This window comes from Etheostoma spectabile, chromosome 17 (assembly GCF_008692095.1).
Source record: "Etheostoma spectabile isolate EspeVRDwgs_2016 chromosome 17, UIUC_Espe_1.0, whole genome shotgun sequence".
Lineage (NCBI taxonomy): Eukaryota > Metazoa > Chordata > Actinopteri > Perciformes > Percidae > Etheostoma > Etheostoma spectabile.
The window spans coordinates 19,835,907-19,858,330 of NC_045749.1; the positions used below are offsets into that span (position 1 = coordinate 19,835,907).

The 22,424-nt window shown below is 43.8% G+C and overlaps 1 protein-coding gene and 1 long non-coding RNA gene across 4 annotated transcripts in view; one reads left to right on the top strand and one right to left on the bottom strand.

The window, feature by feature from the left end:
- Nucleotides 1-1,781: 1,781 nt before the first annotated feature.
- LOC116705155 (uncharacterized) lies at nt 1,782-22,190 on the top strand. The gene is made up of 3 exons (XR_004335865.1): nt 1,782-1,899; nt 3,337-3,338; nt 22,167-22,190. It is a non-coding gene; the product is annotated as an uncharacterized LOC116705155 (long non-coding RNA).
- Nucleotides 16,233-22,424, bottom strand: part of adgra1b (adhesion G protein-coupled receptor A1b) — a 211,245-nt gene continuing 205,053 nt past the window's right edge. For all 3 annotated transcript variants that reach the window (XM_032541028.1, XM_032541026.1, XM_032541029.1), the window contains 2 exons: nt 20,891-20,986; nt 16,233-20,029 (listed from right to left, as the gene is read on the bottom strand). In XM_032541028.1, the coding sequence (XP_032396919.1) occupies nt 18,601-20,029; nt 20,891-20,986 (1,525 nt within the window). In that variant the 3' untranslated portion in view covers nt 16,233-18,600. The remainder of the gene's footprint in view (nt 20,030-20,890; nt 20,987-22,424) is intronic.

The following is a 22,424-nucleotide window of genomic DNA, read 5'->3' on the forward strand; positions in this document are numbered from 1 at the left end:
ACTCAATAGTCCTAAATGTCATGGGCGTCCATTTGGTTTGAAATGTGCTGGGGACAGAGAAGCGTTCGGAAGTGCCTTTTCAGAAGTGCTGGGTAAAATGACACTTCATTTTTTTTCTCTTTCGCAAAGTTTATCGCTTCAAAGACGCTGTCCTGTAGCTTTTTTGCGCTTTTGTTGGCATCTCTTCCTCAAGAAGTATATGTGTTATGAACTTCATTTTTTTACAACTAAATTGAGCTTGAGGTTTTCAAAAAAAAGTGGTGGGTACGAAATTTCTGCCCATGATGAATGTATTACTGTAGTACGGTTCTTAATGCTGTCATGCTCATTTCCTCTGAGCTACATTAGCATTATACTCACTATACTCCAATTCGGCCTCTAAATGATATGATTGTTCAATAAATTGACCCTAATCTGCATCAGAAATTGCTTCATACCCATCTTTATTTTCCTTCTCAAGCTAGTGTCAACAGAACTCAAATATTACAAAAGTGCTTGTCAGCTGGGCCGCCGTATGTCTTGCTCGTCCCCATCTCCAAAGGCCCCCCCAGCAGATGAATTAAAGATTAGAGGGTGCTTCCTGGGCCCTCCCATAACCCAGGGCTTGGGACAACTGACTGAATAAATAAAGGGTAAATAACAAAAAATTAAAAAATCAAAAGAAACGCATTAGAAAAACGAGACACTGAGGCAAAGGTAAAGGGGCAGGTGCCTTCAGATGTGTTCTAAAAACAATGGGACGTTAGGGATTGTAGTTTGGCCAGTAATTTGCAAATACTCTCGCAGTCATAAGTCAAATTCAAAAACACATTATAGACTACACAAAAATATTATTATTATGATTATTACTGTTATCTTTATACTGTTTTTTCTTTTTTTTTTTGTACTGTATTCTTCTTGCTAAACTGATGCTGGAAATTTCAATTTCCTTGCGGGAGTCATCCCAAAAAGATTAATAAAGAGAAGTATAAGTCTTAATTCAGATTCATTTGACATAGATACATGTCCCTTGTAAATAAACATCAATAAGTCTGCTGAGAACTCATAGAAAAAAAAGTCCTTATGACTCCAGAACTTCAGAATCCACATTATTTTAGGTGTATCTAAGTATCAAATTAATCCAGTGACAGTTGCTTGTACACAGATTGGTACTTTACAAACAAACTGTTAATAGCTAATTTGGCATACCTTAATAGTGCCGATGTAAACAAATATAGGATAAAAACGTTAAAGCAAACAGCTAACTCACTGACTCCATCTTTCTAAGGCAACAGTATGCTGGTTGAGAAGAAGCGGGGTAGGGAGTGTAAAAAAAAAAAAAATGTACTTTATTAACAACACTTTCTTCCTTGCTTTCTTTTTAATTTGATTAACTATACTTGCTTTGCAGTCTTGATGATATGATGCTAAAGTTAGCGCCCTCAACATTAATTATCATCATTAACAAAAATGTTACATAGTCATTGCATAGTCAACGTATTGAAGACCACATTGATTAGTCCTATATCCGCCATATTTACTGCAATACATAGAATAAAATAGAATGCCTTTATTGTCATTATACACAAGTACACAGTACCTGTGCAATGAGATTGAAGCAACCCCTTTACAGTGTTTACACAAAATATAAGTTAAGATTATAAAATATCAAAAGTCAAAAATTTAAAAAATGTAAAATGTAGGTGGAGCAATACATGTAATTTAAAAAAAAAACTACAGCAAAGTGGATTAATGACTGCATTGGAATTCTGTCATGCAGCTGTATGCGAGCAGCATTGTATGCCAATTGGAAGGTTGGTGGTTCGATGCCTGGCCCTGCAAATATATGTCGAAGGGTCCTTGGACAAGACACTGAACCGTGAGTTGCCCCCCGATGCCATCGGAGTGTAAATGTGTGTGGTTCCCGTACTATGTAAAAGCGCTTTGAGTAGTCGTTAAGACTAGAAAAGATATGGAAGAACAGTCCATTTACATGGTGTTGTGCCCAAATGCATGTGTGTCTGTGAGGGTAGAAGCGGTCGGACATAAAAGTCAGGGAGAGGAAAAAAACATGCATATTATCAAGCCTCACAGACAGAAACATTTATGAACTCAGCATGGGTTCATAAATGTATTCTTGACAGGAAGAGATTCAGAGTGTATCCCTGCATTCATTTGCATTCGGCTGGGGGGGGTTGAGATCAGCCGAGGTCCTTTTCTTTTTTCCACCTCCGACTGAACACTTAATTACTTCGGCTGGCTGATCTTTTTTACCTAATAAAATTGGATTAAATTGGCCTTTCGAGGCATGAGCCGGGCGCGATTTCGAGGGCCTACATCAAGGCCCCAGTGTTTCTGCTATGCAAAGACAATATTCTTTCCCCGAGAAGACAGTGAACCCCAATTACACTTACATTCATGTGGAAATTTCAAATAGAGTCATGTTTTGACTTCAATCCTTTGCATTTTGATGTTTTTTTTTTGTCTGGCGACTGCAGTAGCACATACCATCTCTTATGTAAATGGACAGTTCTTATGTAGGCTACATATAATGTCCACATTGGGGAAAACTCAGGGTTCTCAGTGTCTTGCCCAAGGAGACTTCCACATGGGACTACAGGGCCAGGGATTGGCAGGGGACCACTCTACCACTGAGCCACTTTTTGTGGTTTATGATGAGTTTCTCTTTCCGTCTCTATGCAGAAAATCCTTCTCCAACCACAAAAAGGAACCCAGCTCATGCATTAATCTGTCTGTTGACCTCAAATTTACACATCTTGTAAATGAAGGCCATTCACTAACACCCACAACCCTGAGTTACCAACTTTAACCACTAGATGGCGTTCCTGTATAGAGAGCAGAAAAGAGTCTGACAGCAAAGACTGGACTGGACTCAATGTGTTTGCCTTGCTGACATTTGAAACCACTACCAGCTAACAGTCTGTTATTACATATTGGGTGAATGGTCTTCCCCACTCACCGCATTTATTTAACTAAGGACTTGATTTCCAACACACGGAGAGGAAAACCCTGAGGAGCTCTGAAAGCATCATGGCTCATATTTCACCCAATATGTTTTCAAATTCAGAGTACCACTCTTATTAAGACTACAATTTGGCATTTTATTCCCGTAACAGTAGTAGAGGGAATGAGAGATGGGGAATGGCGTGCAATGAAGGCCCCCGCTGGACGTTGCGGTTCATGGGTGGTGCCTTAACTGTTCAATGACACTGCTTGTAAAGTTGGTTTTCCCAAAATAAGGGTCTTAAAGATTTTTCGATATGGAGGCCAGAAACCGACAAAGAGCAGTATATTTTATACTTTTTGAAGATTGTCTGGTGTACATGAACTGATTAGAAGTTAAAGAGCCTGTATTATACTCTTTTTCAGCATTAGTTTTGTACTCTTGGGGTCTAATGGCGAAGGTGGGTTTAGGGGGTGCCCAAATCCACTTTTGCTAGTTTGTTTGGGGCGTAACATGCAATAAACCAATCAGAGCGTCAACTCCCATTCCCTTTAAAAGCCGGGTCCATTTATACCTTGGTGCATTGCTATTATGATGGCAGATTTGCACCTTAATATTTTTATTTGTAATTTTTTGCGTGTGTGCTGCTGCGCTTCCCAGTGTGTGTGTGTGTGTGTGTGTGTGTGTGTGTGTGTGTGTGTGTGTGTGTAACAAGCTTAGTGTGCACATGCTGTGCATTAGCCTACTAATGCTCTGTTAAAATAACAATGAGTCTTGCGCTATTGACTTTAGACGCTTTAGACCAGGTTTTTGTTGGTCAATCAAAAACCTTGATCATTCCCCATTGCCTCTAGATAACAATATGCCAATAATTCACCTGAACACACCCCCCTGTGAGACCAGCACACCCATGGGCGCAACAATGGGCGCAGGTGCATTTGCTATTTAAACAACGTAGACACTAGATGGGACATTAACAACTGCGTTGGTCTTAAACAAGCAAAGACACTTGCGGTGCACTGGATGCAAGATGGGGCCCATTATGGTTCTCTTAGTACTGCCCATTGCTGCAGCTCCATTGCTTGAAACACTCAGTCTGAGGTCTTGGCCCTCCTTCCCGAAAAGCCCAGTCGGCTCTGATTGGACAGCTGGCCCACACTGTGATTGGTCAACCCAAATTCAAACAATGGCATTCTCAATTTTAACCAGGAACGTGCGTTAGGCATTTTCAGCAGTGATGTCTGTGGGAGAAAAAGCTCTATTTGGATTGAAATGTGGTTTTTTTTTTTTACTTTATACATACACAAAAACCTATACAGCACAGTAAAACATGGGAAAAATGAAAAACAGCATAATATAGGGTCTTGAAAGAAACATTAAATAAGTGCTCTCTCTTTAAGCAAGGGGTTAATGGAAAATAATACAGCTTTTGACAATAGATTTGAATTAGGGACACTATTATATATTCATGTATTCAGTTCATGTTTGACTTGTTTAATAACCTTTGACTGGTGGAGGTGAACACCAGTTATTGGCAGCTGTGTAGGCTTCAACACACCCATAACAAACAGCTCCTGTAGCCTAATCTCCCGGCCTCACCCCTCCCTCCCTATCCTCTCAACTCTCCTCCCTGCGCCCTGGTCCTTTGCCCACCATGTTGTCCCCAGCTGTCCGGCTCTCTCTCTGCTAAAGGAGGGAGGAAGAGGGGGATAGGAGGGGAAGGGGAGCTGGCCGGCTGAAGCCCTGCCTACCTGGCTGTCATGTCCGCGCCTTGATGTTCCAGACTGCAGCCTCTTTTAGGCCACCATAATCCACTGGATTGTCGTATTAAAACCATCATGCTTTCTTTGCTTCATGTCTTTTGTACCGCGTTGCGTCACCATTTGAGAAAGCTATAAATAACGACGAGGGCCTGCGGGGGAAGGGGAGTGGAGACGCATGACCGTCACCCCGGAACCCAAAACACAGCTTTCAGTTAGAGTGAGAGCAGTAATATTCACACTTACCTGACTTAGTCTTTGGCATGCATCGCAACACTCACAAAGGATTTGATGCATTAAGAAATTCAGCAGCGCAGCAGGGGCCATTGGCTGTGACAAGAAAACAAGTTCAAGGAAATATTCAGATGTGTCACTCACCGAGACGTCAAAGTCTTTTTGCCAGAATGAGAAGCTACTTCGGATTGTCACATCATAGAATGGAAATCAGGTGCGGCTGTGTTGACAGTAAGCCACTGTGAAATAGCAGAATGGGGCTGAGCTTGGTAAAATAGGCTGGAGTTTTTTTGTTCGTTGCTTTCATGTGCTTTGACAGGCGATGATAGTCTTCAGAGCTCTTCTCGAGGGAAGCTGAGAGATAGCAGCAATTGGCTGGAAGGCAACCTCTGCAGAGGGAGACTTACACTGATGCGAAACACAGCTATGACAAACAAAGAAACCAATAGAGCTGTTATTGTTTTCCCATGTCAGGAGCCCCTGTGCACCGCCCGCCAGGCAAACAACTACAGTACAACTCAGTATAAGAAGGGAAAAGCGGGCTAGATCTTCTGAGGGAATGTGGTTGATGACAGAGCAACATGCTTTGGAGGCGTACACGTCACCATCAACTGCGTCACTCAGAGTAGTAGTCGAGTCACCAAAGAAGAGTCTGAGTCGAGCCCAAACGAGTCACCATTACCTGAGTTTGAGTTAGAGTTCAGTCACGAGTCCAGACAATAGCAACTTGAATGGAAACTACTAGAACTGTTGGGTCCTTGTAAATTATGGAGTGTGGTCTAGACCTACTCTATCTGTAAAGTGTCTCAAGATAACGCTTGTTATGAATTGATACTATAAATAAAATTGAAATTGAATTGATAGGGACTTGAGTCAGAGTCCAGGAATCGTGTCCAAATCCAGGACCTGAAGTTGGATGAGATTTCTGAGTACTTTTATGCGTAACAGGCATTGACGACCATCTCTGCCTACTAGACATAAAAACAGTCAGAAACTTGATCCAACTTCCGAGTCATATTTCATTAATGCTCTATCACGATTTCATAACTCCTCGAGTCCGAGTCCAAGACATTATTGAGCGAGTCCGAGTTGAGTCACAAGTCAAGAAAACTGTTTTGAGTCTAATTTGAGTCTAAGTCTAGGACTCGAGCACTCCATCTCTGATTCACCATGAGTGCATCATCACTAGCGTAAGTGGTGGAAGTGTTCAGATCGTTTAAGTAAAGCTTCACTAATCATCCATCCATCTTCATCCGCTCATCCGGTGTTGGGTCGCGGGGGCAGCAGCTCCAGCAGGGGACCCCAAACTTCCCTTTCCTGAGCCACATTAACCAGCCCCGACTGGGGGTTCCTGAGGTGTTCCCAGGCCAGGTTGGAGATATATAATCCCTCCACCTAGTCCTGGGTCTTCCCCAAGGCCTCCTCCCAGCTGGACGTGCCTGGAACACCTCCCACCTCCTCAACTGGCTCCTTTCAACATAAAGGAGCAGCGGCTCTACTCCGAGCTCCTCACGTGTGTCTGTAAGGGCCAGTCTCCCTCCGGAGGAAATCCATTTCGGATTGGTTCTATCTGGATCTTGTTCTCTTGGTAATGACCCAGCCTTCATATCCACATGTGAGGGTAGGAACAAAAACTGTTCGAGAACTTTGCCTTCTGGCTCAGCTCTCTTTTCGTCACAACGTTGCGATAAATATGTAGTTCTTATATCAGCCATGGGTATGGTTGAAAGGGGCAGTCTTTTGTTTCTCCCGACAGCACACACATTTTTAGTAAGTGAAAGATAATGGACTCTAGCAAGTTAAACAACCCAATATTTTTTTCAAAGGGCTGGTGGAGACCAAAATAAAAAGAGTGGATATTGGAATTACATTCATGAGGTGGCTAGAAACATGACTCCAAATGAGAAGTAATGTTGTTAGATGGTGGCTGGATGTGCAAATGGACAATTTTTGGCAAACATGTACGCCAAAACTGGTGTTAGTAGCCTAATAACTACAGGTCCCATTTCATGCTCATTTTTAGGTTTATACTTGTATTTTGGGTTTCTACTAGACCGTGTTTGCATGTTTTAACATTCATAAAACACCTTTTTTTTCTCATTCTGGATGTCTGAATATACCTATGTCTGAAACGCTCTGTTTTAGCGCCTGTTTCTTTCCCGAAAAAGACCAGTCTGCTCTGATTGGTCAATGTTTCAGGGTCTTCCACATCTGCACCCTCAGTCTTTGTACTGTCATTGCAGTTGACAGTTAGCACTGTAGCGGCACAAATAGTATAGTTATGACATCACAGATGCGTGCTGGATATGGTCTGTGTGCATTTCTTTGTGGATTGACCGTTTTGATACTTTCACAGTATTTATATAGCACTTCAAACTGCTTTGTTATTAAAAAAGGATAAACTAGAAATCTCACTTTTTACACCATGGGACCGTTAATGATGGCTCTTTAAAGTGTCCGAGTAAGCCATGACAGTGAGTCAGCAAACACAATGCCAGCACCATGACACTGAAACAGCTAAATGGAATTCAGCCATAGTAATTGGATTGTTTACACCTGTCACTACCCGGAAAGTATAGTAAAATAGAATTAAGTGTCGAAGTAAGATCATCATTTGTACACCTTGACTGTGTCTCAAATCGCGCACTTCTGTACTAAATACTAACTATTTGAGTACATAGTGCGTTCACATTGTCGAAGTGCGGTCAAATGAAGTGTACTTAAAATACCCGGATGGTGCACTCAAACCGGTCACAAAGTTAAGTGTAGATGGATGGACACTTTCCACACTCAACGGTCGCCATCTTGTCTACGTAGCGGAAGGGGCGGAGCTAACAACCGTTGAAAAACTTCATAGCGGCGGCCGAAGACGCGATAGCGAGACCGACGGAGCAATACAAAGTTGAACGTGAGTCTTTTTGCTATACATATAAGCCACTTGTAAATATATATTTGGTTAATTTTACAGTCGATAATCATTTTTGTACCACGAATTATAACGTTTATTAGTACCGTAATTTGACGTGCTAGCAAGCCAACCTTAGCTAGCTAACAGCGGCAGTTTAACCAGATTGGCAAATAAGTTATAAGCTAACGTTACATGTTTTGTAGTATATTGTTGTTTGTGTTAAACTTTTGTCCCATTGTAGACGATTTTAGTGTTAGATGTATGATCTTAACAAGTTGTACATAATCCGACGTGAGCGTTAGCTCAGCGAAATAGCGATCAGCTGATTGCCAGTAACGTTAACAGTAGCGTAATGTTAAAACGTATCCACTGTTTCTGCCTCCACCTGATGTAGATCCTGTATATCCTGCCTCCCCCTGATGATTATCCTGCATAACCCGTCTCTTCAGGGACAAACGAGGAATAAAGGTCCGTCATTTAGGGGCGACGATGGCCATCAGACCGTAGAAGGATCCCCTGGAGAGTCTGGAATCCCCCCTCAGGTCCCTATCCCCATCAGACTAGCTACGGCCTGGGGGGAGCCTGCAGAACTACAAGCACATTTTTAAATACAATTATATTAAAAGTATTTAACTTTGTTATCTTTTGTATTACACGTTGCATGACTGTAGCAAGCATATAATGAATATAAAGGAATGGGTCTATTTAAATGTCAATTCTGTTACCTTTGCTTTCACTATTGTATTGTCACTGTATGAAGACCATTTAGAACAAAAATACAACTTATATAAAAGATGTAATGATGGTTTGTCTATTAGGTAAGTTGTAAGGGGTAATGCTTCATAACAACAGTCTTATCTATGGGCAACAAGGATGTCCTCATGAAACCGTTGAGCATTAAAATGAACAGTAACGTAATGAATATTTACTTATTTTTAGAGCAGAAACATAAGTATATACTTAAAAGAGTGGACTGCAAAGAATGGGTATAATTAATGAATTAAGAGTGCAGTAACAAGAACGAGTATTACGATACAGTTGTGTGTACTGTTTTCAGCTAATGGGGGGGGGTGACATGACGGCTGGGTCGCAGTCGTCATTCTGGCGTGACACGGAGCAAATAAATATATCACATTTATTTTTGTTAAAATATCAAAAACAAAGCAGGAATTATTTTTCGCGAAACACAGCAGCAGACTGGAATGCTCTCCCTGGTGAAATTCCTAATTGTACAGAAGAAGAAGGGATGAAATGTGATCGTCATTTCCGGTAAGTGCACATGGAAGTGCGCGATTTGAGACAACACTCCTCTGTCAAAATTTACGCACTATGCAAGACAGTACGTAGTGCACGAAGTGTACTTCTGTAAGTGCACTAAGAGAAGTGCGCGATTTGAGACACAGCCATACAGTATGTACAAAGTGTGATATCATTATATCAGCTATGTAATTGAGTTATTATAATTCATGATTACCTGCATTAAATTATAAGCAGCATATTAATGGAGTTAAACTTGAACTTTTATTTTAATGTTTTGGTTTGGTAGTTCATACTATAATGCTTCAACATGTGTTAGACCAGATTTAGCATGTACAATCCTAATTTGCAAAAAAGTGCAATATTAAATGTGCTGTATTTATATAGCGCTTTTCCAGTCTTAACAACTGCTCAAAGCGCTTTTACATCTACAGGATACATTCACCATTCACACACATTCATACACTGTGGCCGGGGCTGCCGTACAAGGTGCCACCTGCTCATCAGATAAACATTCACACACATTCACACTCCGATGCGCAGCACCGGGGGCAACTCGGGGTTCAGTGTCTTGCCCAAGGACACTTCGACAATGACTGCAGGGTCAGGGATCGAACCACCAACCTTCTGATTGGCAGGCAACCGCTCTACCACTGAGCCACAGCCACCCCTGTTATATATATATATATATATATATTACTGCTAAAATGGAGTAAATATATTACTCCTATATTACTGCTAAAATGTAGTGAGCTGGAAGTATATCATAGTAAAGTGGTATCTGAAAATAGCCCAGGGAGTTACTATTGTAACTTTGCAAAGTTTAAAGACTTAAAAAGTATCACAATCCTACATTTTCTATAATGCAATAGTGTTTTTCTTTAAATTCCATGCCCCTAGTTTGCAGGACAGCTTCACATAAAATGTAAGCTTCCAAGGTTCAAGCCAAGATGACCTCAATGACATTATGACATCATTAGGGTCATTTTCTCAGACTTGTCTTTCAGAGCCAGAGAAGACATTACACAACCGGCAAAGTAATACTCCAAAAAATGAGTAAATTAAAGGTGCTCTAAGCAATGTCATGCGTATTTTTAGGCTACATTTGTCACATACAGCAAACATCTACCTAGCCGCAAGCTGCACACTGTAAACAACATCTCCTCACTATCTGCTTGCTGCCTGTCCCCAGAACACACTGTAAAAAAACATCTCCTCACTATCTGCTTGCTGCCTGTCCCCAGAACACACTGTAAACATCTCCTCACTATCTGCTAGCTGCCCGTCCCCAAAACACACTGTAAAAAACATCTCACTATCTGCTAGCTGCCTGTCCCCTCAACAAACTGTAAAAAACATCTCCTCACTTTCTGCTAGCTGCCTGTCCCCAGGATACGCTGTAAAAAACATATCCTTACTATCTGCTAGCAGCCTGTCCCCAGAACACACTGTAAAAAACGTCTCCTCACTATCTGCTAGCTGCCTGTCCCCAGAACACACTGTAAAAAACCTCTCCTCACTATCTGCTAGCCGCCTGTCCCCTGAACACACTGTAAAAATATCTCCTCACTATCTGCTAGCTGCCTGTCCCCAGGATACACTGTAAAAAAACATCTCCTCACTATTTGCTAGCTGCCTGTCCCCTGAACACACTGTAAAAAACATATCCTGCTAGCTACCTGTCCCCAGAACCACGAAACACTAGCTGTGAAAAACATCTCCTCACTATCTGCTAGCTGCCTGTCCTCAGAACCCATTGTAAAAAACATCCCTCACTATCTGCTAGCTACCTGTCCCCAGAACACACTGTAACTACATCTTCTCACTATCTGCTAGCTGCTGGGCCCCAGAACACACTGTAAAAACATCTCCTCACTATCTGCTAGCTGCCTGTCCCCTGAACACACTGTAAAAAACAACTCCTCACTATCTGCTAACTGCCTGTTCCCAGAATAAATTTAAAAAAACATCTTCTCACAATCTAACTGCCTGTCCCCGAACACACTGTAAAAAACGTCTCCTCACCATTTGCTAGCTGCCTGTCCCCTGAACCCACTGTAAAAAACGTCTCCTCACCATCTGCTAGCTGCCTGTCCCCAGAACACACTGTACAAAACATCTCCTGACTTTCTGCTAGCTGCCTGTCCCCTGAACACACTGTAAAAAACATCTAATCACTTTCTGCTAGCTGCCTGTCCCCAGAACATACTGTAAACAATATCTCCTAACTACATGCTAGCTGCCTGTCCCCAGAACACTGTTAAAAAAATCCTTCACCTTTAATATTCATATGTAAAATTAGTCTCTTCTGTACTGTACATGAGTTTGTACTAAGTTATTTTCCACCCCTGCAGTAGCCTTAGACACACATTCAGTCATACACACAACCCAACACACTCCATGAACACACACAGTCCCCATTAAAAATGTAGCTTCCAAGAACCAGAGTGATGATATCTAATAAGAAGTTTGGCCCACCTCTTTCTGTCTTCTCTTCCTCTTTGATCTCTCCACCTCACCCTTTCTGTTTCTTTCTTCCCGTAAGCCTCAAACTATCCATCCAAATCCCCCCCCCCCCCCCCCCGCTGTCTCTCTCTTCGTTCACTCTGCAGCTCTGCCTCGCTGTCGCGCCCCTGTCAGTCTCGGGCATGTTATTTAAGTCAAGGACGGCATTAGCATGTCGATCACCGGGCTCGTATCGCAAGTCTTGTCCTGCCGAGGCTGGAGCAGGCGTGGTTATTAGGTGGAGAGAGAATGGCTAAACACGCGAGATGTTAGAGAGCAAGAGAGGACACTGAAGGCATTTGGAGACACGATAACATGGCCTATAAGAAATTAAAGCTGATATGTGACTACGTAAGACAAAGCATACATGTACAGTACCTACTGGTGTCAAAACATAATCCGTCTGCATGCCACACACTGTCAGGTCGATCTACACACTCAAAGAACCCCCCCCCCCCATCTCTGTCAATGAAAGACAAAAGCAAGTGTCAAGATATCGGCCACAAAGAGACTCAAAACGTAGGCCCTCGATCATATGTGCAGCTCCTAATTCATTATATGAACCCCTCATTAAATTCAGATCACACTGTATGATGTCATTCCAGATCTGAGTACTCATGCATGCCCACAGGAAGAAAAATAATTTATGTACTTTTCAATGCAATTTAATGAACTTGGTTTAAGTCATATAGTAGGAAAACATACGCAAGCCAATTTGTATGATATCCAATGATATCAGTCAACCACTGGCCAGTAACGTGAACCCTGGCCACAGTTGAGTTTAGGGTTCTTTACAGTTAAATTTAGCGGACAAAAGCTTACAGGGAGCCCGGTACATGGTGGTCCTTTTTAGAGGCCGTTGCAGTTGTGTTTACCCAACGAAAGGTGGCTTTGAGTTGGGTCCAGAGCACCGCCAGGTGACGGCCCTTTCAGAGGCTGTTGCAGCTGAGCGTTGCCGACAAAAGGTGGCCGTCATGTGATGACGCAGTTCGGGAAATCATCACGTTATTTGATCTATTGATTCGTGTACAGGTCATGTTAATGTCCTTATTTTTGTGTGTTGATTACAAATTTTGAAGTCATTTGTTTCCGTTCATTTTCCTAACCCGTTGTCGTGGCCGGCGTGTGGCGTTTGATTTCCCCGTTGTCGCGTCCCCCAGAGCAGCCCAGTGTCGGGGCAGTTTAAGAAATGGTCACGTTCGAAAATCGTGACCTGTAGGTGAAATAAACAACAATAACGTAACCTATACACAAATCAATAAATCTAAATAATGTGACCATTTCACGAACTGGTGTGAGACCGGGTTTGACGACGAGTTAAATTTAGGCCCCAAAACCACTAGCTAAAATAAAAATAATTGTGGTTTGGCAAAACATCAGTCCCAACATAGTAGTAATCATATCATCCTAAGTTGATTTATAACAAATAGTGGCAAAACTAGTCTTTCCTAACCACAGACTCTTATTGTTGACAGCTGACTCTAGCTCACAAACAGCAAGAATCAGTCTCTTGTTCCTTGATTTGCACTGCGTGTTGCTTGTGTAGTTCAATTCCTGCTGTGTGTGTGTGTGTGTGTGTGTGTGCGTGTGTGTGTGTGTGTGTGTGCGTGTGACCAGCACGGACGCCACAGTTTCACGGCATTGCACCCGCTGATCCACCTGGCCGTGCGATGCTTCTGTTGCACCACGCTCCACTTCATTCCCATGGGTGACGTCAAGCGACTTGAACGCACCCCCAACGCTGGAAGGCGGCGCTGCATTTGAAAAAATACTGCATGTCCAAAAAGCTGGCCGATGCCAATCTTTATGCTAGTGAATCCATTGAATGCGACGCACCTGTCCAATAGAAGTAGACGCAAATCTCAAATAAAGACAGGTTCAGCAACTGTATGGCCTATTTGTCGCTTAAAGGTCCCATGAAATGGTGCTCTTTGGATGCTTTTATATAGGCCTTAGTGGTCCCATAATACTGTATCTGAAGTCTCTTTTATACAGACCTTAGTGGTCTCATTTGAAAGCCATGATGTCTTTCTCTCATGGGTGGGCCAAATTCTCTGGGCGGGCAAAGCAGAGAAAGGGGAGGTAACCTTGCCCCTTATGACCTCATAGGGAGCAAGATTCCAGATCAGCCCGTCTGATTTTCTCAAAGGCAGAGCAGGATACCCAGGGCTTGGTTTACACCTATTTCTAGCCACTGGGGGACCACAGGCAGGCTGAGGGAACTCATATTAATGTTAATAACCTCATAAAGTTAAATCTTCATGCCATGGGACCTTTTAAAATGCTTTCAGAAACATGTTTCGGAGAACTATTTTAGTCCATTCGTCCAATCAGCTGCCGGTCAAGGGCGTGGAGCATCAACCATGGATGTATGACGTCGCGACACCTTGCTTCAGTCGCGTCACAAAAATAAGATCTGTAGGGTCAGGTTGGCCGCGCACCCCCCACCGGCCGCTCGCCTCAAACTGAAAACGAATCACGAGGCGTGACAATCCCTCTCTATGTGAAAAGGCCTTCATACTGCAGCAGCCACTGTGGTGCATAAAGCAAGAAATACGTCGAGTACATGTGCTGCGCAGTGCACCACTTTTTGTAGGTATATGTACATGAGAACAGCCTGGTATTTTTTCAGCCCCCCCACTCTCTCTCTCTGCTCACACTCTTTATTTACAAACCTATTTTATTACAACAGGAAATTGAAACACAGTTAATTGTATCATAAACACACATCTGTGCTACTAAAGCCAAATTATTTTTTAATGAAACAGATGCCATCCTGGACCCATTTGTCCCTTCACCAACCACCGCGGTCCAACCTACCGCCGTGGCCTGCGGTCTTTCCACCACATGGTGAAGCATGCTTTGGCTCTACCGACTCTCTAGTGATGTGCTAAGGATGAAAGTGACAGCGTTTTGCTGGAAAAACGAAAACACACTCATTCGTGTAAAGACACCCCTAATGATGTTATTAAAAGCAATCATATTCATTATCTATAGAATCAACCACTGCAACTCTTTTGGCACTGCAGCACACGCAGTGAGATACTGTCTTCAGACACTGGCTCACCTTTAATGGACGGCCTGCAATACTCATAGTCAGTCTGGGTTTTCATAGCAGGCGGAGGGGAGATGGGCTCTGACATTTCACATGGCTTTCAATCAGACAAGTAATCTGATTGGCCCGAGGGGAGGGGGGGGGGGAGGCCGTGTGGCCTTGGAAGGAGAAAAAAAAAAGAAAAAAAAGAATCCAGCTGCATATTAAATGTACTCGGCGTTTCATGGCCTGTCAAACCTGGGCGAATTTGATGCCGGAACACCACATTTCCTGGTGATGTGTGCACAGGGGACGCCTTGCATTTAGTGTCATGTGCTCATACACACACACACACACACACACCAAACCCACAAAACAACACACACACAACCACACACACACACCCCACACACAGGCCTCCTACATTTGAATGCCCTCCCCTGTGGTGGCCCCTTTTAAGCATCTCAATCTCCATCGTGCTGTCAGAAGAAAAACATTACTGAGAATTGACAAGAAAAAAACCTGGCTTTTTCTTCACTAAAATTTATCTTTCATGGAAGTTAAATGCTTTTCCCGCAATTGGGCCCCACACCGTCGGTAACCCCACAAAACTGGACTTCCCGGTTTTTTGGACCCCCAATATAGTAAACAACAAACACAAACAGCAAAGATGCTCTCATCCGTTGCATGGTGAAAAAATACATTTATTGGAATCTGTGTCAATGTAGAAAAAAGTGAAAACTGGCCTTAGGTTTTGTCACAGTACCACAGGTGAATATTCCAGCAGCCGTCCGGGGAGCCGAGAACTAAGTTAGCAAGCTTGTTTAGGGCAGTACATCTGCGACTGATGACAACAGAGAGGTTGGCCTACGGTGGCCCGCTGATGCCAAAAACACATTGTCTCACAGACACTGAGAAGCTCGGGCTGCTCCGAAGACACACCACCAGCAAATAGACATGTTTTACAGCAATTAACCTAGCCCTGTGTTGTTGTTGTTGTTGTTATTGTGGCTTCAGAGGGAGAGGCTGATTTCAAATGTTTTGTTGTGATACTGTTACAAATCCCTTTCCAATAATTGTAAAGCCAGGGCCACGGACAGCCAGCATCTACGGTGGCTCAAAGGAGCCCGCGTTGTATGATTAATTGGGGGGGGGGGCACTGTTTTTATAACTCAAAAGTTTGGCACATAATATCCCATTTTGTCCAGACCCTGGAAATAACTGTGCAAAGTTATGAGGTTCATGCATCATCTTTGATGTCCACTAGGGCCTCCTTTAGCTATTTAAAGCCTGCCATCTAGATAAAGGGAGTATCACATTAATATTTCTCTGTTCTCCTGCCACTGTCTGAACAAACATTTCTTTAATAAACATACTGTAAGTGACAAGTTCTGTTCTGGCAGGCCAAACGATATTAATGAGTAGTGCATTTTCTATTTCTGATATGACAGGATAAACTCACAACACACGGCGAGTCTGCATACTTTATGAAGACAACTGAAGTTGCAACAGAAAGAAGGCGTTAGAAAACAAAAAGCATATTTCTAAACTCAGATACTGAGTATTAACATTGAGAGGTCACTTTTTTTTCCCCATACAACTTTCTTTACATATAGACTTATTTTATTCTTAAATAGCTTAAATCTCATATAAAATAATTTGCAGAAACTGATTCTACATACACAGACAAGAGTGCACAACATGGATGAAGAGATGATGTGCATGCCGAAGGAGCTTTTGCGAGAGCAAGGTATGCTGGGAGATCATATGCGCTGCTTGGGTGTACCTTTTCTTTTTAAAATGTGGCTTTTCTGACGAAATGTATGTTTGTCTGGAGCATCATACTCAATATCATCATTCATAAAACAACAAACACGTGCTTCTGAATCAATACAGAGGCTGTTTTGCCTTCTCTCTTTTCAGTGGCAATTGTTCAAAGAGAAGAATGTGACCTTCATGGTAACAAAAAAAAAATCCATACTTCAATCTTGGCCTCTCCTGACACGAGTTATCTACCAAAGCAGAACCATGAGCTTTGCGATTTTCTGGCCGGGATTCTAGAATAAATCTAAAGATCACCAGTGGGAAATAAAAACCGTATTTGTTGGGAAATAGGCTTAATCCAAGACTGTGACAAAAGATGATACATGGCGAGCCGCAGCAGTCGAGGCCAATAACACGTCCATGGACGGGCATTCATTGACGCTGTTAAAATATATCACATCGCTACGGACAACAAGGCATGCATGCTTTGGGGCTTTTACGAGACAAATGAAAAAATAGATTCTTTTTTGATTTTTTGTTTTGTTTTGTTTTTTTGCCATGTGTCATTTTGTAGCTTTAGCTAATAGTGGGTGAGGTCGGTGCAAAGTGTTGTGTTAAGTTCGGTTAAAGGCAGGATTGGTAACATTTACCAATTTACACGACACACGAAATTATAAACGCAGCACTTTTGTTTTTGTCCCCATTTTTCATGAGCTGAACTCAAAGATCTAAGACTGTTTCTATGTACACAAAAGGCTTATTTCTCTCAAATATTGTTCACAAAATCTGTCTAAATCTGTGTTAGTGAGTCTCTAGCCACCTCACAGGTGTGGGATCAAGATGCTGATTAGACAGCATGATTACTGCACAGGTGTGCCTCAGGCGGGCCACAATAAAAGAACACCTTAAAATGTGCAGTTTTACTGTATTGGAGGGGTCTGAAAACCAGTCAGTATCTGGTGTTATGGTTAGGGTTCATCCCTCCTTCTCCCTCTCTCTCTCTCTCCCTCCCTCTGACTGCAGTTTGCTGTTGTAACATGAGTGGGCAAATGCACACGCTCAATGGCGTCTGGCGCTTTGGAGAGGTGTTCTCTTCACGGACGAACCCTAACTCCAAAGGAAAATCTACTTTTCAGTTTGTCGAGCTTTTCAACGTTAACAACCCTGCCTTTAAAAGTAAAAAATAAGAGTCACAGGCAGGATTCCCAAAGCAGCATGTTGTTTCTTCTAGAATCAAATTCACGCACTTTTTCTCCTAAAACATTTGATTTTTTACATAGAACCATATGCTGATGTTATGATGTGGGATTGCAGAGCGGCGCTGAAAAGGATAAAACTGCACGATGGTGTTGCAATGAACTTGCTGTGAGAGACCTGGCTCCATGTGGCACAGTGTTAATAAAAAATTGGACTGGATCCAAAGACTCAATGACACCAACTCTCTATTCACAATGGCCAACGCTGTTGCTGTTGATTCTGCCGCTATTTACATCTGTCCGGAAAAACAGAAACACAACAGTGAAGACGTCGCACAGACAGCAGGGTCAATACCAACCTGGAGGAGGACGCTTACATGTGATGTCACTTCTCTTTTTTTCTGTTGCTTTGAATTTTCACAACTCAACTGGCATCCATCCAAGCGAAAGGATCTTTGTATATTATTTAGAAAATCTCTAGTAGATGTTCACAGTAGCCTGACTGAATGGCAAAAACACTCATGATGTCTACAATTGCTGGTTTAGTTGTCTAAAACATAGATGCCAAGAGTTCGTTTTAAGTACTGGATCAGATTCAAAGTGTAAAAAAAATCTTTCAGCGTGTTGCCTTTGAGCTCTAACACACATATTCACACATACAACCATTCATTTTCTATATATATGTAGAGAGAGCGAGAGATGGGGATGTAGTAATATGAAACAGTGGAAATATCTTCAGTTACATCTGATGGTATGATGTCACACACGTTTCATAAATTCTTCTTGATGGAGGAGATTCTGTTCTGTGTATGGACGCTCTTCAGGGAGCATTCTGATTTCTGTACAGTAAAACGGCACACATAAAAACATGAGGACATTGAAATAAAAATATCCCACGCTGATTGTGATGTTCAAAATGTTCAATTCATTTTGTTTTTTATTCTAGAAAGGGTGGCAAGGGTTAATTTTTGGCGGGACAAGACAGGGGGCACCCCACACTACACAGTAGTTTCATTCTTCCAGGGTCCAGTGCGTATATTCCCTGTGCTGTCTGAGGTGTATAGGAGTCCTTCGTGCAGCCCCCCCTTTAGAATCCCATTCTGATTGGGTGGGTTCTGAGGGTAGGATTGTCTGCGCGGGGCGTGCATCTCCAGATGGTGGTGTGTTGCCGTCGGGTCCTGTTCGGCAACTTTGCCGCAGCCGCACAGGAAAACGCCTGCGTCGCCCGCCTCTGCCGGGCACAGAGAAGGGAAAAGGTCTGCCTTGGCACAGCAGATGTGCCTGTGGCAGGGATTATGGCACGCCAGGGCCGCGTGCGTCGCAGCTGCTGCAGCGTGGCACGTGTGATGCCCCTCCTGGTGGCCTTCGTGGGCCAGGTGGGGACAAACGTGGGCGTGACGCTCGTGTGTGCTGTGGGGGCTGTCAGTGTGTGAGCTGTGCACGCTCCCTCCGTCCACGCTGGAGGGGATGTGATAGGCGTACTCCCTCTCGCCAACCGCTCCGCAAGCAGCGGCGCCGGCCCGGCGGCTGAAGTGACGGCCTTTAGTCCTGGCGCTGCTCTTTAGGCAGGGGTGCAACTGGATCCCCGGCCGGTAGCCCTCCGGATCGGCATGTAGCAGCACGTGTGTAGCCGCCGGCTCCTCCTCCATCAGCTGCTGGCTGTGTAGCGCGGCGCAGCACGGCATCACCGGTGCCAGACACGTCACGTGATTATGCGAGGACGGGAGCGCGGCGTGTTTACAGCGACCTAAACTGCCGTGGCCGCAGCTCGTCAGTGCTTTACCCTGACACGGCGAGTCATGGTGGCACTGGCCGTGACTGTGGCCATGCCCGGGGGTGTCTCCATTCACGTTGACTTTGGGCCGCGCCTGAGCAGGCGCCTGGGCGCCAGAGCAAGCGTTGGCCTGTCGTCCGGGACAACAGGAACACCAGCAATGCCAGACGTCATCCCGCTTGGCACAGTGATGGATGAGGATGAAGAGGCCGAGGGTGACGGAGAAGGCACCGTACAGGCAGCTGAAGATCATGTCCAGGAAGTGGCCCTGGGACACAGCCAGCGCCCCGAAGGTCCAGGTGGCCAGGAACAGGAAAAGGGTGAAGGCCGCCGTTCGCAACTGAGCCTTGAAGGAGTGCTCGTTGGCCAGTAGGGCGGGGTTGATGGGAACCCCTGGGCAGCCAGCGGGGCAGTGGCCCCCACCGGGCGGGGCAGCCGGGGCTCCGGGCTCGGCTCCCTGGTGGCAGTGGGTCGGCACGTCGACGGCAGCCAGCCTCTGCTGCTCCTCCGTCAGCTGCTTGAGCTCGTACTTCTTGTCGGGGCGTCGCCGCAGCTGGATGAAGGTGCAGAGGAAGTAGACGCACGTCACCAGGACGATGAGGGCCACGGGGCCAAAGAAGGCTCCCAGGCTGGGCTCCCACGCCATCCAGCAGCTGCAACACACATTATACAACAGGATTCATGTTCATGAACTAAAATACTAAATGATACAAACTCTATCAGTTGTTTCCAATGAAACCCTCAGCTTTAAATGGTCAATTCATTTTCATCCCCTCTATTCTTAAGTTCATTTCACCTTCAATCGACCTTTCTGTTAAAGAGTGAGATCATTTTCATATAACATGAAACATCCCCGAAATCGCTTTCGCCTAACCCACCAGATTCCATTTAAATAAACAGTAATGTCATCCTCGTAAAACATAGTTTATTCAAAGTTGATAGAAAAGGACAAAATAAAACTAAAAGCCGCCCTGGTTCTTCATTCAACTGTTCCAACAATTACCACTCTGGTCTGGTTGAAATAAACGAATAATTTATCCATTTACATGTGGAAATGTGCTGGCTCTATACCCAAAAATAAAAGTATTGATAGTTTAAATGGAGTCTGGTGGGTTTGGCGATTATATGTCTGCTTCTGGTTTTACAAAAAGGATCTAACTCTTTAACAAAATGTCTTTCTCTGTATGGATCCTTTCCATAAGTTGTTGAAAAACACTTAAAATAAAAATATGAAAAACAATAAAATTGACTATGCACATTTGCCCTATGGGATTACATTGCAGCTCAGTTGGTTGCTGCTGGTTACAGGGTTCTCACTCACTAATGCATTGGAAAACAGGCTCCGGGTTGAGACAAAAAAAGGAAATTACCCTTTAACATGCATACCTGCATATGCTGCACACAGTGCAAATATCACTTATTTTTAACCACATTTTCTGTATACACACAGGCAACCTTTGAAAAGCACCGACACAGTGTGTAACATAGAGAGCAGAAGCAATTTTAGGACTTACTACGGCGCTTGCTCCCCGCTGCCATAGTTGTCTATGTTGACGGCTGCCGTGACCCCGCAGATGATGAGGGGCACTCCACCGCTGACTAAATAAAATCTGTGAGGTGATAGAGGGACAAACAGAGGCAGAGAGAATAAGAAACTATGAGAATGCAGGGCGTGAAAAGGCGTTTACAAATCCCCAAATCGCACATCTGGATTAACAGCAGCAAACCGTCAAAATATGACTGAGAAATAGTTTCAGGTCACACAAGAGCAAGATGATCCAAACAGACAGTTCAGATTATAGACTTGTTCACAGCGGACACTGTGGAACGGGCACGAGAACATATTGTGAGCTATCCTCTCCCCGACCCCTCAAATATGATGTTAGAGCTTGTCAACGTGTTTGGGATCACACTTGACTGGTGTGATCACACCCACTGTTTGTTTTTCTTTGCCACAAACCCAAGTGTGAATTTGACTCTGAAAACAAATCTGGTTCCTGTCGACGTAAGCGGGATTGACTCGTCAGCACTCATTGCTGCAAATTATGGCATCTGCTGTTCATAACGGCTCAGGAGACGTGAAGAAAAATCTGGGTTTTGAGCAGAAGGAGACGCAGACTTTAAATTCAGTTTGGCTCGCAAAGCATCACAGGTGTCAACAACAGTCATATGTGAACATGAATCACCTTATGCTGCTAGAAACTTTCATTTTGAGTTTAGTTTGGAATACTTTTGCAGTAATCTTGAATGACAGAAGAAGACGAAGAAACGTTTTTAATGTCCTTTGTCCTTTTTATGGCACGTTGTCCCCTCTCTCTCTCACCCCTTTCCTGTCCTCAAGCTATCGTGTTAACTAAAGGTCCCATGGCATGAAAATGTCACCTTATTAGGTTTTTTTTAACATTAATATGCGTTCCCCCCGATCCCAGAAATGTCAATAGATGTAAAACGAGCCCTGGGTATCCTGCTCTGCTGTTGAGAAAATGAAAGCTCAGATGGGCTGATCTGGAAGCTTGCCTCTTATGAGGTCATATGGGGTAAGGTTACCTCCCCTTTCTCTGCTTTGACCGCCCAGAGAATTTGGCCCCACCCATGAGAGAGAGACATCATGGCTTTCAAACAAGGGCGGCAATGGGCGGCTGTGGCTCAGTGGTAGAACGGTTGCCTGCCAATCGGAAGGTTGGTGGTTCGATCCCTTGCCCTGCAGTCCCATGTCGAAGTGTCCCTGGGCAAGACACTGAACCCCGAGTTGCCCCCGGTGCTGCGCATCGGAGTGTGAATGTGTGTGAGTGTTTATCTGATGAGCAGGTGGCACCTTGTACGGCAGCCTCGGCCACAGTGTATGAATGTGTGTGAATTGTAAATGTTTCCTGTAGATGTAAAAGCACTTTGAGCAGTTGTTAAGACTGGAAAAGCGCTATATAAATACAGCACATTTACATTTACAAGCAAAAGGTCTATATCAAAGAGACTTCAGATACAGTTATAGGGGACCACTAAGGTCTACATAAAAGACACTTTAGATACAGTATTAGGGGACCGCTAAGG